This window comes from Prionailurus bengalensis, chromosome A2, assembly GCF_016509475.1.
Source record: "Prionailurus bengalensis isolate Pbe53 chromosome A2, Fcat_Pben_1.1_paternal_pri, whole genome shotgun sequence".
NCBI classification, from domain to species: domain Eukaryota; kingdom Metazoa; phylum Chordata; class Mammalia; order Carnivora; family Felidae; genus Prionailurus; species Prionailurus bengalensis.
Genome location: NC_057348.1, coordinates 4545953 through 4563623, shown reverse-complemented (window position 1 = coordinate 4563623; position 17671 = coordinate 4545953). Strand labels below are relative to the sequence as shown.

Below are 17671 nucleotides of genomic sequence, written 5' to 3'. Positions count from 1 at the left end.
CTGTTCTAGAAGCTATTCAGGATCCTCCATTGCATTTAGCATCATGCCTCTTCTTCTCCTTCATCCTGTGACAAGTCCGCTGCTTTTGCTGGTCTTTTATGATCTTGACATTTTAATAATATTAAATTCTATCCAAAAATTAAAAATAAATAAAAAATAAAAATATGCTAGCCTAGCATTTTGAAGAGTGCCCCTCAGCTTGGCTTGTGTGGTGTTTCCTCGTGATTAGGTTGGGTTGCATACTCTGCTACTTATTAGAAGCAAGTCCACACTCAGGCGGAGAGAAGTTCAGCTTGGTATCCTGGCGGTGGTGGTTCAGACCACCATAGTAACATTGTTATAGCTGTTTGGGGGAGATTCTTTGCAACTGTGCAGATAACCTGTTTCTTTTCCAAGTGTCATCCCAACCGTTTCAAGTTCAGCATCCATCAGGGGTGTTCTGTGGGGATTTCTGTTTCCTTTATTTCTGAATTTATTAATTGGAATTTTTCTGTAAGGAAGAGTTGTCCCTTATCCCCCGTTTACAGATTTATTCACTCATTCATTTATTTCCGTGTGGATTCGTGGATATTTGGTTTTTTCCTTTGGATTATAATCGAGTCCCATTGTTATTCAAACTGTTCTTGTGGCCAATGGGACCTCCCTCAGGCGGGCCCTGGTGCCCTTTCGTTATGTTCCCATCATGGTTTTTGGGGTGATTTCTCACTTTCAGGCACCACAGGCTCATCCTGGGTCTCCCTGCCCCAGCCCTAGAATCAGCCATCTGTAAAGGAGTCCTGGTCCCTTTTATTAAAGAATGGTATGTAAAAGCCAAGATCTGGGAGCGAAGTGTGCTTTTTGCTGCTGTGATATCACTGCGTTTGGGCCTCTCCTGGGACAGAGCTGGGAAACGCATGCATTTTACGGTTGATCCTTGAACAACACGGGTTTGAACTGTGTGGGTCCACGTCTGCGTGGATTGTTTTTAATAAGTAACGGTACCGTAAATGTGTTTTTCAATAATTTTTTAAATAACATTTTCTTTTTCTAGCTTAATTTGTTGTTAAAGAATATAGTATATGGGACGCCTGAGTGGCTCAGTCGGTTGGGTGTCCCACTTGATTTCAGCTCAGGTGATGATGTCACAGTTGATGAGTTCGGGCCCTGTGTCGGGCTCTGTGCTGGCAGCATGGAGCCTACTTGGGATTCTCTCTCTCTTCCTCCTTCTCTCTCTCTGCCCCTTCCCCACTTGCTCTGTCTCTTAAAATAAATAAACATTAAAAAAAAAAAAAGATTACAGTATATAATAATACAGCATACAAAATATGTGTTTATCCTCCTTATATTATTGATAAGGCTCCCATCAACAGTAGACTGTTGGTAGTTAAGTTTGGGGGGAGTCAAAAGTTCCTAGGCAGGTTTTTGAGTGCTGGCGGGGGTGGGAGGAGTTCGGCGCCCCAACCCCCGCATTGTTCAAGGGTCACCTGTGCTCACCACCCCCGCCTGCGTCACTTCTGCGTCTGTGTGGTGTCACAGCGAACATCGGTTCATAGCGGGGCCTTCACCTCCAGTCCCGCACCAACAGGTTTTTTCTAGCATTCCTCCATTGCTAATCTTAACTTTCTCTGAAGGGAGAAACCCGACCCTCGTCATCTACCATATATTTGCTTATTGTTGAACTCCAGCGGGCTGGGAAAGCAGTTTCCGAGTTGCTGACCGGGCCTCCTGGAAGAAGTACATTTACCAGCCTGAGTACAGTGTTTGTGTGGAACTCTTCCTGTCTTCGGCCTTCTGCTGCGTGGCTCAGACACACCGCTGCTTCCCACATCCTCGCCGATGCGGTTCTGTCGTACGTCTGGAATAGGGCAAGGCTCGTTGGCCACAGCCTGTGTTGCACCCTGGGCCCCCTGCCCCTGCCCCTGCCCCTGCCCAGCTGTCCATCCTTATTGCTTCAGTTTGTTTTCAGTGAAGTTCACACCGGGCCTTGACATGCAGCCGTCATCTACCGGAACAGTGCAGAACGGGGCCGTCCTCCCCCGTGGCCCCCCACGCCACCCCTTTGAAGCCAGCCCCCTGCCCCCACGGTCCCTTGTGGCCACTCACCCGTTTCGCATCCCTGTAGTTTTGCCTTTTCCAGACTGCCGTGTAAACAGAACCGTCCGGTACGTAGCCCTTGGTGTCTGGGTTCCGTCACTTTGCAGAACTTAAGATTCACCCGCGTCATTGCCTGAATGCGCGGCTCGTTCCTTTTTACCATGTGGACGCCCTGTGCTCCGCTTGTCCGTCTGCCGGGGGAAGGACGTCTTGGTCGTTCCCGGTTCTGGGTGACTGTGAGCAAGGTCTCCCTGAACGTCTGCGTCCACGTTTTTGTGTGAACGTAGGTTTTGGGCGCACGGGGGTCGCGGTCCCAGCTCACGTGGGACAGCTGGTCGCACAGAGCAGGCGTGTCTCGGGGCTCCAGCGGTGCCCTCGCCTGCGCTGAGCATGGGCACTTGTCTCTGCTTTCCGCGTGGATGGTGCCGCCTGTCTCTCTCTTTAAAACATAGCTTTATGGATTTATAATTCACAAAGCATACAATCCATCCCTTTAAAGTGTACACGGCATTGTTTTTAGTGTTTCCGGAGTAGTGCAGCCATCACCACTAATTCCAGAACACTCCGTCCAGAAAGAAACTCTGTCCCCGTTAGCAGTCACTCCTCATCCTCCCTCCCTCCTTGGCAAACATTAATGTACTTTTTATCTGTAGATTTGCCCATTTTGAACCTTGCATGGAAGTGGAGTCATGCAGTCTGTGGCCTCTTCGGACTGGCATCTTTTATCCGGCCTGTTCTCGGAGCTCATCCCACTGTAGCACACACACCTCAGTGCCTCAGTCCTTATGGCTAGACATACTCCATTGTATGGATGGACTAGGTTTTGTTTATCTGTTTGCACTGTTAGCAATTCTGTGCACAAGTTTTTGCATAGATAAATGTTTGCACTTCTTTGGGGCATATACGTAGGAGTAGAATTGTGGATCTTAAGGTAATTCTGTTTAATTTTTTTTTAATATATTGTTTTAAGTTTATTTATTTTGAGAGAGAGAGAGAGAGCAGGGCAGGGGCAGAGAGAGAGAGAGAGAGAATCCCAAGCAGGCTCTGCACTGTCAGCGCAGACCCTGATGCAGGGCCGATCCCACGACCCTGGGATCATGACCCGAGCCGAAATCAAGAGTCGGATGCCCAACTGACTGAACCATCCAGGCACCCCTCTGTTTAATGTTTTGAGGACCCGCCATGCCTTTTTCCACAGCAACCGCACCAGCTTACGTTCCCACCAGAGATGAATGGAGTCTTAGTTTCTCCCCATCCTCACCAACACTTTCTGTCTTTTTGATTCCAGCCATCCTAGTGGGTGTAGACTAGTATCTCATTAAGTTTTGATTTGCAGTAGCCTGCTGGCTGATGACACTGAGCATCTTTTCATGTGTTTGCAATTCATATATTTCCCATGGTGAAGTGTTTTGAACTTTAGAGGGGCTTTTTAAAAGATTGGGTTAGTTTCATTATTGTTGAGTTTTAAGGGTTCTTAATGTACTCTGGATACAAGTATCTTTATCTTAATACTGCGAGGGCATTACGGCAGACTCAGTCAGAGAGAGCTGGGGGATGTGTAGGGAAAGGCTTCCCTTAGGAAGCCAGACTTACTCTGAGGCTTGTGAGTGGGTAGGAGTCAGTGGGGTGGAAAGGACCGGGAGACCCCCTTCCAGGTTGAAAGTGGCAGCATGGTGGGGTGGAGCGTCAGGGGCACGTGGGTTCGGAGGGGAGTCTGGGGTCAACTCAACCCAGGTACACTGGGGAGCCACTGGAGTGTGCCAGCTGGGAGTAGGAGGTGTCACTTGCTTATAAAAAGACCTCCCAGGCCTTTAGGGAGGGGGTGTGCCGTCAGGGCCTCAGTGAAGCGTCAGTCCTTCCGATCCCTCTGGCCATGGCTCCAGAATCCCCAGCAAAGTGCCCGTCACATGCCTGTTCCGGACTGTTTTGTGGTGGCACAGTCACATTACAAAGCAGATGTGGTCCAACCTTTCCCGGAAGTAATTCAGTGGCTGCCAAACGGGAAGCACTTGTCTTGGTCCCAGAGACAGGCGTTGGGGGCAGAGGGTGGACACCTGCAGTGTCTACGTGGGAGGGAGGCTCCGGGGCTTGGTCGTGAGCATGATGAGCAGGTGCTGGGGTGGGACTTGGGGGGCTGCTGCCCCTGCCTGAGCACGTGGCCCTTGAGGATGTGGCCTGTGCCCTTCCCTCATACCCCTTCCTCTCTGGGCTAGGACCAGCTCTCGCGGGTTCCTTCAGCTGTGCCAGCTGGTGACCCTGCAGTTTGCCTGCTCACGTCCGTGGCAGATTGACCTTGGCGTGGAGTTGTTTTGGTTTGGTTTTGAGTCATTAGCTGAGGCCAGCACTAGCTGGACTCTAGCTGTTCTAGATTTAAGGCATCGTTTGATGTGATTTCATTTTCCTTGGGAACTGTCTTAGATCTGGTTTTCTCGTTTTCAAATTCAAGCTGGTTCCTATTGGCAAAACTGAGAGGAGAGAAGAGAATTCAGTTGTGAAATGGGAACGGGTCTTCCTACGCCCAAAGCCACGGCTCTTTTCATTTCTCAGGCTCCACCCGCGTGGGGCCCGCCTGCGCCCTGTGGGTGTTTGTCAGGGAGGGAACACGGGCCGGACACACTTGGGTTTTGAACGTGCAGCTCCACTGTTTCGTGGTGGGATGTGCCGTCACCGTAATCATACTCTCTGGTCCAGGAGGAGGAAAAGAAACGTACTAGGTGTGCGTGCTGACTGGAAGAGAAAGCCCGATTTTCAGAAGTGGCAAAGTGCGAGCGAGTTCATCTTGGTTATTGGCTGCTAGGGCCAGACATCCTCCCTGCCCTCGTCTCCACCCCACCCCCACAACGGGCTATTATTGGACAGTGAGTCCTGGCCTTCCCTGACCCTCCTGGGCTTTACTCAGATGCTAGTATCTGAGGTCACAGGAAGGGCATTTTGGTACATTTTATTAGGGAGTTTGTGTGGTTTTATTTGGAAGGGTTGGTTTTGTTTTAAAGTAAGAGAAAACACTGCTTGCCAGCTTCCGTGGAAGCCCTCAGAGGCATCTTCCTGGACACATCCTGGCCGACTTATGTTTTGGGGAGACAGCTGTGTAGGCACTATGGTAGGATTGGCGACGAGCTGGCGGGCAGTCCCAGGGCCAACGGGTCCTGTGCTCTCCCGCCCCTCCCCGTCTCTGGAGTGGAAAGGGCCTGGCCTGCAAACACCCTCTCCCGTAGGGCCAGGCTGGGCTTTGCCCCACCTGCCCTGTTTCAGTTGAGACTTGGTGGGTGAAAGTGTGCCTTGAGTGATTGGGTGGGGAACCCACATGCTCCCCACCCAGCTTGCCCCTTCTGGAGTCGCCACCGTCTTGGCCCCTTGGCCACACCCGGGTGGGCTTTCGGGGGGCTCCCCAGAGCCCCCTGTGGAGCCGGCTGTTGGTGGCTCCTCTGCAGGGGGACAGTTGGTTGGTTGATGCAGCCGAGGGGGCTGACCCTCACTGGGGGATCGCTGAGGAGCCAGAACGGGAGGGACGTTGTGCCGGGAGACCTGGGGAAAGGTCAGGGGGCTGCTGAGTTGTGACAGGCCGCATGGATGCCAGCTGTGCGGCTTGGGTTGTCGTTCCCTGCAGCATCCTTCTGTTCCTCCGTGTGGGACCCCAGAAGCACCTGTATTTCCTAGAGGGCGGTGTCTGGAGGGGGGCAGAGAAGCACCTCGAAAGAGCAGATGTGCTTAAGGAAAGGCTCAGCCTTACCCTGGGTCACCAGGAGGGACAGTCGACCCTCCTACTTGGCTCTCCCACCGGTGCCTTCTCCGGGGCTCCTTGAGAAGGGAGTGGAAGAATCGGCCTGGGGTCAGCTTCCCCCAGAATCTCTCCTGACTAATTAATGTGTTTCCTGTAAAGACGGGAGTCACATAACTGAGTCACTTGTGCTGCCGCCCCCCACAAAGTGAGGGTGGGGCACAGATGAGTAGGGTGGGACAGGCCGTAATGTCAACATTAGCACAGTCCTGCGCTCGCTCAGGGCCAAGCTGTGGGCTCCCCCAGCCTCGGTTCTGACTGAGACAGGTTGTCCTGTGTTTGTCGTGGCTGAGCAGTTCGGGGGAGGGTGGGCGGGGTCCCGGACTGGCCGGAGCCACGGTCATTTCTCCCTCCTTTGTGCATCCAGAACCCTGTGGTGTTCTTTCCTCCTCTCGTCGATGCTCAGAGAGGTGGGGTGGCTTGTCCAGGGTCACACAGGAAGTCAGAGCTGCTTTGGCACGCGGGAGGTCTTGGGCCTAGAAGTCCACGGTTTTCAGCCCTCGTTGCACTGTTTTCCTTAAGCCTTTTAAAGTCCTTTTTCTGCATCTTACTGCACGGGGGATGTGTGTAGCGGGCTAGGAATTGGAGTCCTCTCTCCAGTCTGTTCCCTTGAAGTTACCAACGTAAGCAATTAGTGAAGTCCTTCCAAAAACGGTTTTTTTTCTATGGGGTGTGTGCGTGAGTGTGTGAGAGAGAGGGAGAGAGAGAGGGAGGGAAGAAATCTCTGTGGACTTCCCACATCAGTACCCGTAGCTTGACCTCATTCTTTACGACAGCTGTGTGGCATTCCCCTTGGCTTAGACCGGCCATAATGTCCCTGACTCTTCCTGTTGAGGGACACCGGGCATCTCTAGGCCTCTCACTTCAGGAATGCCTCAGTGACCCTCCTTGAACATCTGGAATCTTGGAAGTGGACTTCCAGGTCTGGTGGTGTTTGCTTTCCAACATAGGTTCTCCACGGCGCCTCCCTGGCTGTCTTTACTGGACAGTGGGCAGTGTCTCCTGTCCCTGGGGGCTGACAGCAGTCCCTGTGGGCTCACCATGGGGAACCAAGGGCTGGGCGTGGCGGAGCCGCGTCCACAGGAAGATGCCAGAGGCTGTGATGCATGGACTCGAGCGCCTGACCTTTGTGGGTTCCGTGTGGCCTTGGCAAATGATTCAAGGCCACTAAAGCTCAGTTTCCTGTCCTGACGTATGGCGAGAGCAGTGGCTCACTCCCGGAGCATTTGTGAGGATGACAGAAGGTGCTGGGTAAAGCCTGTGGTGCTGCGCCTGGCCCCAGGGAGGAGTCGCTGAGTCGTGCCGCTGGCTGCCTGAAGCAGAGAACGGGGCATTCACCCCGTGGTCGAAGAGGACCCCAGGGGTGGAGGGGTTCGTTGGTCTTCTCTGTGCTCCATGAGGGGCCCTGTCTGTATGCTAAAGTATTTTAATACTGGGGCGCCTGGGGGGGCTCAGTTGGCTAAACGTCCGACCTCGGCTCACGTCATGTCTCGCCGTTTGTGGGTTCGAGCCCCGCGTCAGGCTCTGTGCTAACAGCCCAGAGCCCGGAGCCTGCGTTGGATTCTGCGTCTCCCTCTCCCTCTCCCTCTGCCCCTCCCCCCACTCACGCTGTCTCTCTTTCTCAAAAATAAATAAACATTAAAAAAAAAGTCTTAGTACAGGAAACTTAAAATATACGCGGAAGTGGAGAGTAGCGAACCGCCCCACGCCAGCACTTACTTGAGTACAGTGCCCATTTTGTCTTTGGCCGTGGGATTATTTTTTGAACAAAAATTTTTTTTTAACGTTTATTTATTTTTGAGACAGAGCATGAACGGGGGAGGGTCAGAGAGAGAGGGAGACACAGAATCGGAAGCAGGCTCCAGGCTCTGAGCTGTCAGCACAGAGCCCGACGCGGGGCTCGAACCCATGAACCGCAAGATCATGACCTGAGCCGAAGTCGGTCGCTCAACCGACTGAGTCCCCCAGGCGCCCCGGGATTATTTTGAAACAAGTCCACAACATCCTCTCTTTTAATTTGAAAGTATTTCAGTCTGTGTGTATGAAAGATAAGATTCTTGTAAAAGTGCCCTAACTGCAGTATCATCACGTTGGAAATTAATTAATAATTCTCAATATCAAGTATCCAATGTCAGAGCTTTCGTGTGATCACATATATATATATATATATTTTAATAATTTGTTTACATCAGGATTCAGACAAGGTCGGTGCTTCGCAATTGGTTGCTGCATTTCTTAAGCTTCTTTAAGTCTTTTCTTTCTCTGCCTTGCAAAGCATTCTGCACAGCTGTATGGTTTGCCCCGTTGGGATGTTGCTGACAGCAGCCCTGTAAACTGGCAGTTAGATACAGGGCCACGATCAGATTCGGGTTTAACTGTGTTTTGAATCCGGGGCCTTCTAACAGGGAGGTGGCAGGCAGGCCCCTAGAAGGAAGTGTGGGCAGGGCCAAGATGACAAGGACGTAGCCCCGAGGTCGTCCTCAGCTAGTGAGTTCTGGAACCCCGGGGGAGTGAGGGCCAACTCCTCTTCTGGTCGCACACAGGGTCCTCCAGGGCTAGCTCTGCCGGCTGCAGAAGAGGGCGGGGCCCTGGAGACATCTCTGGGGAGGCAGGGTCCCAGGTGCTGGAGAGGCAGCAGCAGAAGCCGCAGGCGTGGGCGGCTGGCCCCAGGGCTGTGGGCCCATGCCCCCAGGCCTCCTGTGGCCTGGACTGCCCGAAAGCTGTGGACAGGTCCACGCGCCATCAGCTCTGGGCGCTGGCACCAGTTTGGCCAGTTCTTCTGGGTCTTAGTTTGCTGAGTCTGGAGAGAGACGCTGGCCTGCGGCCAGTATCCTGGGCGGTGGGTGGCCGCCCGTGGCCTGGGCCGAGAGCGTTTGGGGCCGGCTTCAGCTGCCTTTGCTGAGAGAGACCCTCCACACGTAGGCAGGGTCTGGCTGGAAGGAGAGGGATGTTACTCCTGGGACTGTGGGCCCAGCACACCTTGAACTTGGCTACTCCTCACTGAACATGCTGTGACTCTTGGAGGCATTTCCTCACTGCCTGTGCCTCCCGAGAAGGAGGCTGGTTTCCCGGGGAGGGGGCGTCACCCTTTTGGAAGTTCCTAAGCTGCACCGGGCTGAGGTCTTACCAGAGGGAGCTCTGATCAACCGTCGTCAGCGTGCTGTGACGTACACGTCAGCTGCCAGCCGCTGATCCCAGGTCAGTAGAGCAGGACACCCTCTGGGCACTCGGGGGAGGGCCCCTGCCCAGCCCAGATGCTGCGTGCCCAGCTCTGGGGAGTCGTAAGCGTCCCTCCCGCTTTCCTCCGAGGGCCACGGCTTCCAGAGAGTACCGCCCACCCTGAGTGAGTCCTGGCTTACCGCTGACCAGCCAGTGGCGTGGCGCCAAGCAGGTTACCTGTGTTTCAGCTTCTTCATCTGTGAAATGGGGCCAGTGAGAGAACTTGTGCTTCGGGCTGGGACACAGTCATACATGTCAAGTGCTTAGAAAAAGTGCCTGGCCGTGATAAATGTCGGGCACCCCCGCTCGGCACCAGGCCTTCGTCTTCTCTCCACCCCTTGAGTGCAGGATACGGGGCGGCCTTTCAGTGTGCCTGGGAGCTCCCATTTTCCTGCTGGGGAGTCCTGTGGCTTCAGTTGCCGTCTGTCTGTGGGTGTCCCAGGTGATCTCTTGCAGCCTGGATCTCTTTCTGATAAAAGCAACAGCTTCCCTGATCACTGAGACAATCAGCTGCTTTGTCTCATCAAATACTCCCCCTCGTACTTGAAGAAACCGAGGCTTAGGAGGACAGGCCTTGTGACCAAGGCCACGTGGCCAGTGAGAAGTGAGCCCCCGGCCCAGTCTGACCCTGTGCTCGCAGGGTCGTCCGAAGGTTGCTCACCTCCTGCTGGTGACCCGGAGGCCCCAAGCCACCCTCCCCTCCCTGACACGTCGTTCCCTTCGCCGAGTTCCTCCGCCAAGCGCGTGGCTTCGTGGCACTGTGTCCACTCACAGAAATTTCAGGAAACGACGAGACATCTATCGAGGCAGTCGGAGTGCTGTAGCAAGCCCCCCGTGGCCATGCCCTGGTTCCAGCACTTACCGCCTCTGACCTGCCACTTTCCTGCCTGTGTCATTTTGGAGCACGCCCCACACATCGTAACTTCCCGTGTCACTGTTTCAGAACGCGTCTCTAAAAGATGGGGACTGCTTTTTAATAAAATATCAGTGTCAGAACCTACACGTTGGCCATCCCGTGACACCCGAGGGATTTTGTGAAAAGTTTGTTTTTCCGTTTGAATCAGGATGTAGACACGACCACCGTGTTGGGGCTCACGTGTTGGTAAGGGGTGGAGATGGGGAGCCTCCCTCTGCCCTTGCTCTCTTGTGCAGTTGACTTGTTGAAGAAACCAGGCCACTGGCCCTGTAGAGTCGGTATCGCCCGGCGTTTTGTGGCTTTTGTGCCGCGGCGTTCGTTACTGAGCACCATCCTCTGCTGCGTCTGTTCCCCGGGTTCACTCGAACCGGCATCTGGAGGTGAAGTCCTCCCCGAAAGGTGACGCATCGGTCTCATCTGTGGCCTGTGTGATGCTGGCCACAGTTGACGGACGGCTCCCCAGTCACTGACCCGCTAGGAGGTACAGAGCAGTGGTGCCCACGTCAGCTGGAGTGACCCACGTGGTCCGCCTCTCACAGCTTCTGTGTTTACCTAGTGGAACAGGACAGATGTCTGATACGGTTGTTTTGTTTTGTTTTGTTTTGTTTTGTTTTGTTTTTTGGCTTCCTTTATCTGCCGGGTTCAAACCTCACCCCCAGTGGTGGTGTCCTGCAGGCCAGAGGGTGTTGGCTTCCTGGGATGCAGATCTGGGCCCTTTCTTTCTTTCTTTCTTTCTTTCTTTCTTTCTTTCTTTCTTTCTTTCTTTCTCTTTCTTTTTTTCTCTTCCTTCCTTTCTTTCTCTTTTAAGTTTATTTATTTTGAGAGAGACAGACAGCATGAGTGGGAGAGAGGCAGAGAGAGGGAGAGAGAGAATCCCAAGCAGGCTCCATGCTGCCAGTGCAGAGCCTGATGTGGGGCTCAAACCCACAAAGCCGTGAGAGCGTGACCTGAGCCGAAACCAAGAGCCAGACACTTAACCAATTGAGCCACCCAGGTGCCCGTGGGCTTGTTCTTGCTGAGCCCAGAACCCCCTGTAGACACCTATGCCCCCCGGGATGTGGCCAAGGTCCATCTCTCCGGTCACCTACTGCCACCACGGTCCCCCCTCCCCTCCCAGCTGCGGCCATGTGGACTCGCAGGGCTCCGGAAGGACACTGTGGCCTGTGGGGCTTCTCCTCACCCCCATCCTTCCCTGATCAACTCATAGCCACTCTCTACACCTGGCACAGCCTCCCCGGGGCCTTCCCGACCCCTCCCCACCCACACTGTTGGGTCACACCCCACTCTTGTCCGTCTTAGTGTTTCAGTCTTTTGACAGAAATGGAGTGTCTTCCCTAGGCCAGCACCTGAGTGCGGGACCAGGGTCCCCACAGCCCCTGCCTCCAGTGGGTTCCCAGTTTGGTGGGGAGACATACCCACTGTGACAAGTACCTCCGTTAGGTTGGGCACAAAACAGTGCAGACACAGAGGAGGGGGTGGGTCAGCTGCATTTGGGGGCTTTATGGGGGCCCTTTCTCTTCTTCAACAAGACGTCGGAAAGCAGCCGGCTGGTGTTCGTGGCCCAGAGATCCTCGTGGCTTCCCTGCATGCTCTTCCGGGATTGCTGAGCTCCCGACTAGGTAGGGAAAAGAGATGCTGGGCCTTTTTTCTTGTGCTTCGTGTGTGACTTGGGAAGGAAAGCTGTCCCTAGGCTGCCCTCCGCTCCACCTCATCACTCACTCAGACCAGGTCACGTGCCTGCCTTGGGCCAGGAGAAGGCTTGCCACGCGTGGTTTAGATGGGACCAGCCGGGGTAGAAACCACTCTTGCTGACCCCAAGGGCTGCTGGGGAGCAGGGGCGAGGCCAGTGTCCCCTCACTGGTTGGCACTGGCTTGGGAAGGCCTGTTTGCTTGTCTTCCCTGCACCAGGCTCAAGGCTCCCAAAAGGCAGCGTCTGCAACTCTCCTACTTGACAGGTGTGCCTTCTACCTTTGTGGCCTGATCGCAGGGCATAGCGGGGCCCCACTGGTGTCCCCTCTGTCCAGAAGTAGGCTCGGGGCCAGTCAGGTCCCCACTCCCACGCGCTGTCCGTTCATCAGAGCTCAAAAAGGCCCACAGGGCTTGCATGGCTCCTATAAACCGTGGCGCTGGCTGTGGAGACTGAGGGGGAAGGTGGGGTGGCCCGGGGCCCTGGCTGCAGTTGGAGCAGGGGGAGTGTAGGCTCAGCCCCCGTCTCTGCCCCCTTCTCTCCCCGGGGCTGTGGCCCGGCCGGTCTGGGTGGAAGAAAGAGGGCGTGTGCACGGAGCCCCCCCTTCTTCACACCCCTGACTGCCGTGTCCTGGGTCTCCTCCCAGGTGCCGAGAGCTCCTCACCAGCAACCTGCACCCCTGGGCTTCTCTCCCGCTGGAGGGCTTGTAAAGCAATTGCGTATAATTCACATACCAGGAAATTCCCTTTGAAAGCATACAAATTCAGTGGTTTTAGGATATTCACAGTGTTGTGCAGCCATCACAGTTTTCTAATTCTAGAACATTCCCTGTCCCCAGGAAGCAACTGTGTCCCCATCAGTAGTCTTCCCCCAGCCCTCAGCACCCACGAACCCCCTTCCTGTCCGTGGATGAGCATGTTCTAGACGTTTCACACACGTGGACTCACCCCCCCGTGTGGCCTCTCGTGTCTGGTTCCCTCCCTGAGCGTCGCGTGTTCGGGGTCCGTCCGCGGGGCGGCGGGTGTGGGTGCCTGGCTCCTGCTCGCGGCTGTGATACTGCATCGTGTGGAGGGACCTCACTGTGTGTGTCCCTTCATCTGTTGGACACTTGGATTGCTTCCAGTTTTGAGTCTAGAGTAATGCTGTTCTATGGACTTGGACGTACAAGTGTTTGCGTGAATGTATGTTTTCACTTCTCTCGGCCGTATGTGAGGAGGGATACATGGGTCACATCGTTACTCAGCGTCGGATGTCTTGAGGAACCCCTGGACAGCTTTCCAGAGTGACCGCATTGGCCGTTGTGCGTTCCAGCCGCCGTGCCCAAGGGCACCGTTTTCTCCTCACTACTGCTTGCTGTTTTCCATTTTTCAAGTAATTGCTGGCCTCGTAGGTGTGAGGGGCTATGTTGTGGTTTTGATTTGCGGCTCCCTAGTCGTTAGTGATGTTGAACATCTCTTAGTGTGCTTGCTGGCCATCTGGATGTCTCTGGAGACATTTCCCTTCCAGGAAGGGAGCAGGGGCTGGAGCCCTCCAGCCCTAGAATCTGGGGCCTCAGAGTCGGATCAGATCTTAGCACTGCCACCCGGCAGTCGTGTCTTCAGGCCTCAGTGTCTCCGTTTGTTGACGGGGGCCGCGAGGGTTTCAGGGGAAGGTGTGCGCCAAGGCTGCACGTGCCATCAGCAGGAATGTTTCCATTGACCGTCTGAGAACGATCTGTGCTTCTGTTGTGGAGGCTGCTTTGCTGGGTCCAGTGCAAATAGGAAGTCGACCTCTTTCGGATAACGGAATGGATGAGAAGGAGGCACATGAGAGGGAAGCAGATAAGGGACCGGGAGAGAGAAACGGAGGCCTCGCGGAGGGCAAAGAAGGGCAGGGGCCGGTGGCAGGGACCGTGCCTCGTGGCTGTCCCTGCAGCCTCCTGCCCGCCCTTCTGCGTGGCTGTGAGATGAACTTCCTTGTTTTCTTTGTTTAAGGAGGAGCCCAGGAAGGTTTGCTTCACCTATGACCTGTTCCTGAACCTGGAGGGCAACCCGCCCGTGAACCACCTGCGCTGTGAGAAGCTCACCTTCAACAATCCCACCATCGAGTTCCGGTACAAGCTCCTGATGGCTGGCGGGGTGAGTGTGCCCCTGCGCAGATGGATGCTGGGGACGCGCTGGCTGCTCGGTCGTGGCTCCCACGTGGCTCCTGATGTTGAGCAGCTTGGTGCCGGGGGTACCTCGGGGTCTCCCGGGCATGTGTCTCCGGCCTTGGCCGGGTGCCCGAGACTCAGAGGTGCAGTTTGCATTCGTGGCACCCGGCAGCACCGTGGGACCCGGGTGCCCCGAGCCTGTGCTGGGGCGTTGTCTCTGTGAGTGACCGGTCGCTAGTTATCCCCATGGTTTCCTGGTTGACTGTGGTTAATTAGCATCTTCCTTCATGGGAAGGAGGGGTGGGAGGAGTGGGCGTGAGGCCAGTCTGTCAGCGTGGCGAGGCGTGGGAGCCAGCTGTTAACCGGATTGGCAAGGCTGTGCCGGGACTGCGTCATCGGGGGGAACAGCAGTGGCTCTCCGTGGGGTTCCCTGATGATGCGCGTGGCCTGGCAGTTTTGTCCTAGTGAAGCCAGACAAGTGGCAGCTCTCCAAGCCTGGGCCTCTTAGTGAGTGTGCGTGTGGTGGCCGAGCACCGGGAGCACAGCGCAGAGCCGGAGGAGGGGTGCCTGAGGTGGAGGAGGAGGGGTGCTCGGCCGTAGGCTGGACTGTTGTGCCGTGTGGCCGAAGGAGGGCCAGGCCAAGGACACGGGACATCCCGGAGCCATGTTTTAGTGACCCAGAATCACTGAGCATTTGCCTGGGTGCCAGCCGGGAGGATTCGGGTCAGGAGGCCCACCTGCCCAGTGCACACAGGGAGTTTGGGCTGAGCCGCTCCTTTCGGCCTCTGAAGCAGTCCTTCATCATTTATTCAGTTGGGTCTTCTGTAAGCTTTATTTAAAAAAAAAAGAAGAGAAGCAGTTATTCATTGCAGAAAATTTGACTACGTTCTATTGCGTTCCTACTAACAGAGGAGTCTATGATTATAGTCTAGCATGTACTGGCTGATGGGAACAAACAGGCAGGCCTTGGAAGCAGTTTGCAGAGACATTTGTCCTGAACTTCGCCTGGGAGTTCTGGAAGGGGGAGGGGGTGCCTGGGTCGACAGTCTCCCCCAGCCCTGCTTGTCCACCTTCTTTCTGCTGCCAAATGTTTCCCCAAGCCCTTGCCACCCAGGGGTCCCACAGACAGCATTTCTGTGGGAGACAGACACGCAGGTCACATCCCACGGGCCTCCCAGAGCTCCAGGACCAAGGGGCCGTCCCCCTCCGTCCCCTGCGTAAGGAGCTTTTCTTTGCTGAGAAGAGATGAAGGCTCAGTGTGCATCACCAAAACATATAAAACTGGAGGGCGGAGGCGGCGGCAGGGGGAGAGGTTGGGAGCGCAGGTCTGGCTGGCCGTTTGGGAAGAAGGGCCGGTCCTGGAGGGAGGAGGGAGAGCAAGGCCCGTGTGCCACAGCACGGTGGTTTCTGCCAGGGGCTCTTCCCCCTTGTGGGGGCTGCTCAGAGAGCCGGTGGGTTGGTCAGGAACCTTCTCACCCTTGGGCGGCCGTGGGCTTCTGGGGCTTGCCCTGGGCTGACGGCAAAGCAGTGATCTCTGGTCTTAGGAGGAGCCTGGGACTCTTGTGGGACAGTAGCTCCCACCACGTGACTTGGGGTCCTCGTGTGCTCTCCTGGAGTTGAGCGTCCCCAGTGGGGCCGGCCTCTGCCATCTTGCGGCAGATGACCGCAGACCCGCCCAGTCGTGGGTCGATGAGACCGGCCTTCTGTGCTGCCCCTCCACCGCGGTCACCCGGAACTGATTACCCGCCTGAGCGCCAGGCCCCTCCTCGGCGGTGACCCGACGGCCAGAGGCCAGCCTTGAGGAGGCGGCCGCCCGTCCCCTCGCCACTGGGTCTCGTCCGGTGCCCCGTCGGCAGTTGAGCTGCACAGAAAGGAGCTCCTTCTGCGGCCGAGGGTCTGTATTTCCACCGGGTGTGCTGGGTCCTCGTGAAGTACCGCGGCGGAAGAGGAAGCAGATCCGCTGGTTTGCTTCGCCTGTTTTCAAAGTGCTGTTACAGGGCAGAGGGATAGGAGCCGCGTCAGGCCAGGAGGTGAACCTGAAGGGAGAGAAGGGACCTGAACACGAGAGAGAGGGAGGAAAGGAGAGTGAGGGAGCCCAGACCCGCGTGTGCTCCTGGCTCAGGCCGTCAGTCGCCTTTCTCTCTCACACGCGTCCTCGCGAGCCCGAGACCGGGGCTACTCAGCTGGGCTCTGGGCACCGTGGGTCATAGTGTTGCGGTCGGACAGGCTCTGAGGAGGAACTCAGGCCTCGGGCTGGGCTGCCTCGGGGTTGGGGGGCTGTGGGAGGGGATCACCCCCGTGTTCTCTGACACCAGCCTCCTCAGAGGAGAGGTTTGGCTCATCAGGGAATCAATCCCAGGCGTTCAAGGTTATTAATGGTGCTCGTGATACTGAGCTGAATGCTTTTTCCCCCCTTGCTTCCTTTTATGATTATTTTTTTTAACGTGTGCTGCGTTCTTCTGTTCTGTCTCGCCGCTCTCTGGAAGGCTGCCTCTGAGTGTCTGGCTGCTAGCAGTGTTAAGTTGCAGTGTGTCAGTATTTGGACAACTTGCCCCCAAGCCTTCTCTCCTTCAGCAGGTGCGGCAGGAGCCCGGGATCCCGGGAGCACCTTCTGGCAGGACTCCAGGCCCTTCCTCCTCGCAGTTGGCTAACAGAGTGGGGCACTCGCTGCCCTCCCCCGCAGGCTCGTGCTGCGCCCACCCCCGTGCGGTTCTCTCCTGCCTCTGCCTCCCATGCTGCCAGTTCAGTCACCTTCTACCTGCTTGACCGTGGAGGAGGGCTCGTCTCCCCACCCCCCACCCCCCACCCTGGAAACGCGGGACCCTGTGAAGTCCCCCGTACGCACGCCCATCAGAAGTTGCTCTCTCTGCCGCGCGGCTGCCCGGTGTGGGTATCTGGCTGGCCTCTCGCCTTTCCAAACCATGCTTCTGGTCCTTCTAAACCGCAGCGTGCCGGTCAGCTTGGGCCACGGTTGCCTTCTCGTGCTTCTCGGCACACTCCGCTGGTCTTCCTGGCCTCGCCCTCTGTCCACTGCGCTCGGGGCTCTCCTCCCAGAGGCCACGCGGCCACACCTGGGCCCAGCCATCCTGGGACCCCAGCTTCTCTTCACTCGCCACCTTGAGCCCGCTTTGCTCCGAGCACTCAGCACCCAGCCTCTCATGGAGGAAACGCCTTTGATTCTTTTGGACAAGTGACGCTCAATTCCCCCTTGCCCTTGTCCCAGAAGGCAGCTCCCCCAGCCTCTGGCCGGACTCCTGCAGGCACACTTCCTCTTGCCTCCTTGCTCACTGATAACATCTGTCTCTTCTTTATCACTAGGTGATGGTAATGCCCGAAGGAGCAGAAACGGTGTCCAGGCCCAGCCCCGACTACCCCATGTTACCCACAATTCCACTCTCTGCCTTCTCTGACCCCAAGAAGACCAAACCGTCCCACGGCTCCAAGGTTAGTGAGGCGGAAGGCCCAGTCACATGGGAGCACTGGGGCCCAGTGGTGGGTCCTGGGCTCAGGGCGCCCCCTCTGCAGAGCTGGGCCTTCTGTTCCCAGACTTGCTCCCTTGGCATCTTCCTCTTAGAGCTCTTCGCTCCGCCTGGCGGCTCCCTGCCACTCAGGAGGGTCGGTCCCTGCTGGATTGCACGAGCAGCCAAGTAATTGTAGGCTCTTCACCCTCTTCCTTTCAAGGCCAGAGAGCCTGCCCCATCCTCACTGCTCCCACTGCATCAGTGGGCCTTAGGGCTCCCTCCTAAGACAGGACCCTGAGAGTCTCGCACGGTTGGGGCCCATGGACAGAGTATTTCTGCCACAGCCTTGACTGCCCAACTCCCAGGCCTCCTGAGCTTGGCCAGGACACCCCATCTGCCAGGGCTG

General features: G+C 56.1%; 1 protein-coding gene across 2 annotated transcripts in view; it reads left to right on the top strand.

Moving 5' to 3' along the window:
- Positions 1-17671, top strand: part of MLLT1 (MLLT1 super elongation complex subunit) — a 67973-nt gene that overhangs the window by 33163 nt on the left and 17139 nt on the right. Inside the window, exons 4-5 of one of the 2 annotated variants that reach the window (XM_043586344.1) lie at positions 13647-13790; positions 17123-17248. In XM_043586344.1, the coding sequence (XP_043442279.1) occupies positions 13647-13790; positions 17123-17248 (270 nt within the window). The remainder of the gene's footprint in view (positions 1-13646; positions 13791-17122; positions 17249-17671) is intronic. The other variant, XM_043586345.1, reaches the window with a different exon arrangement.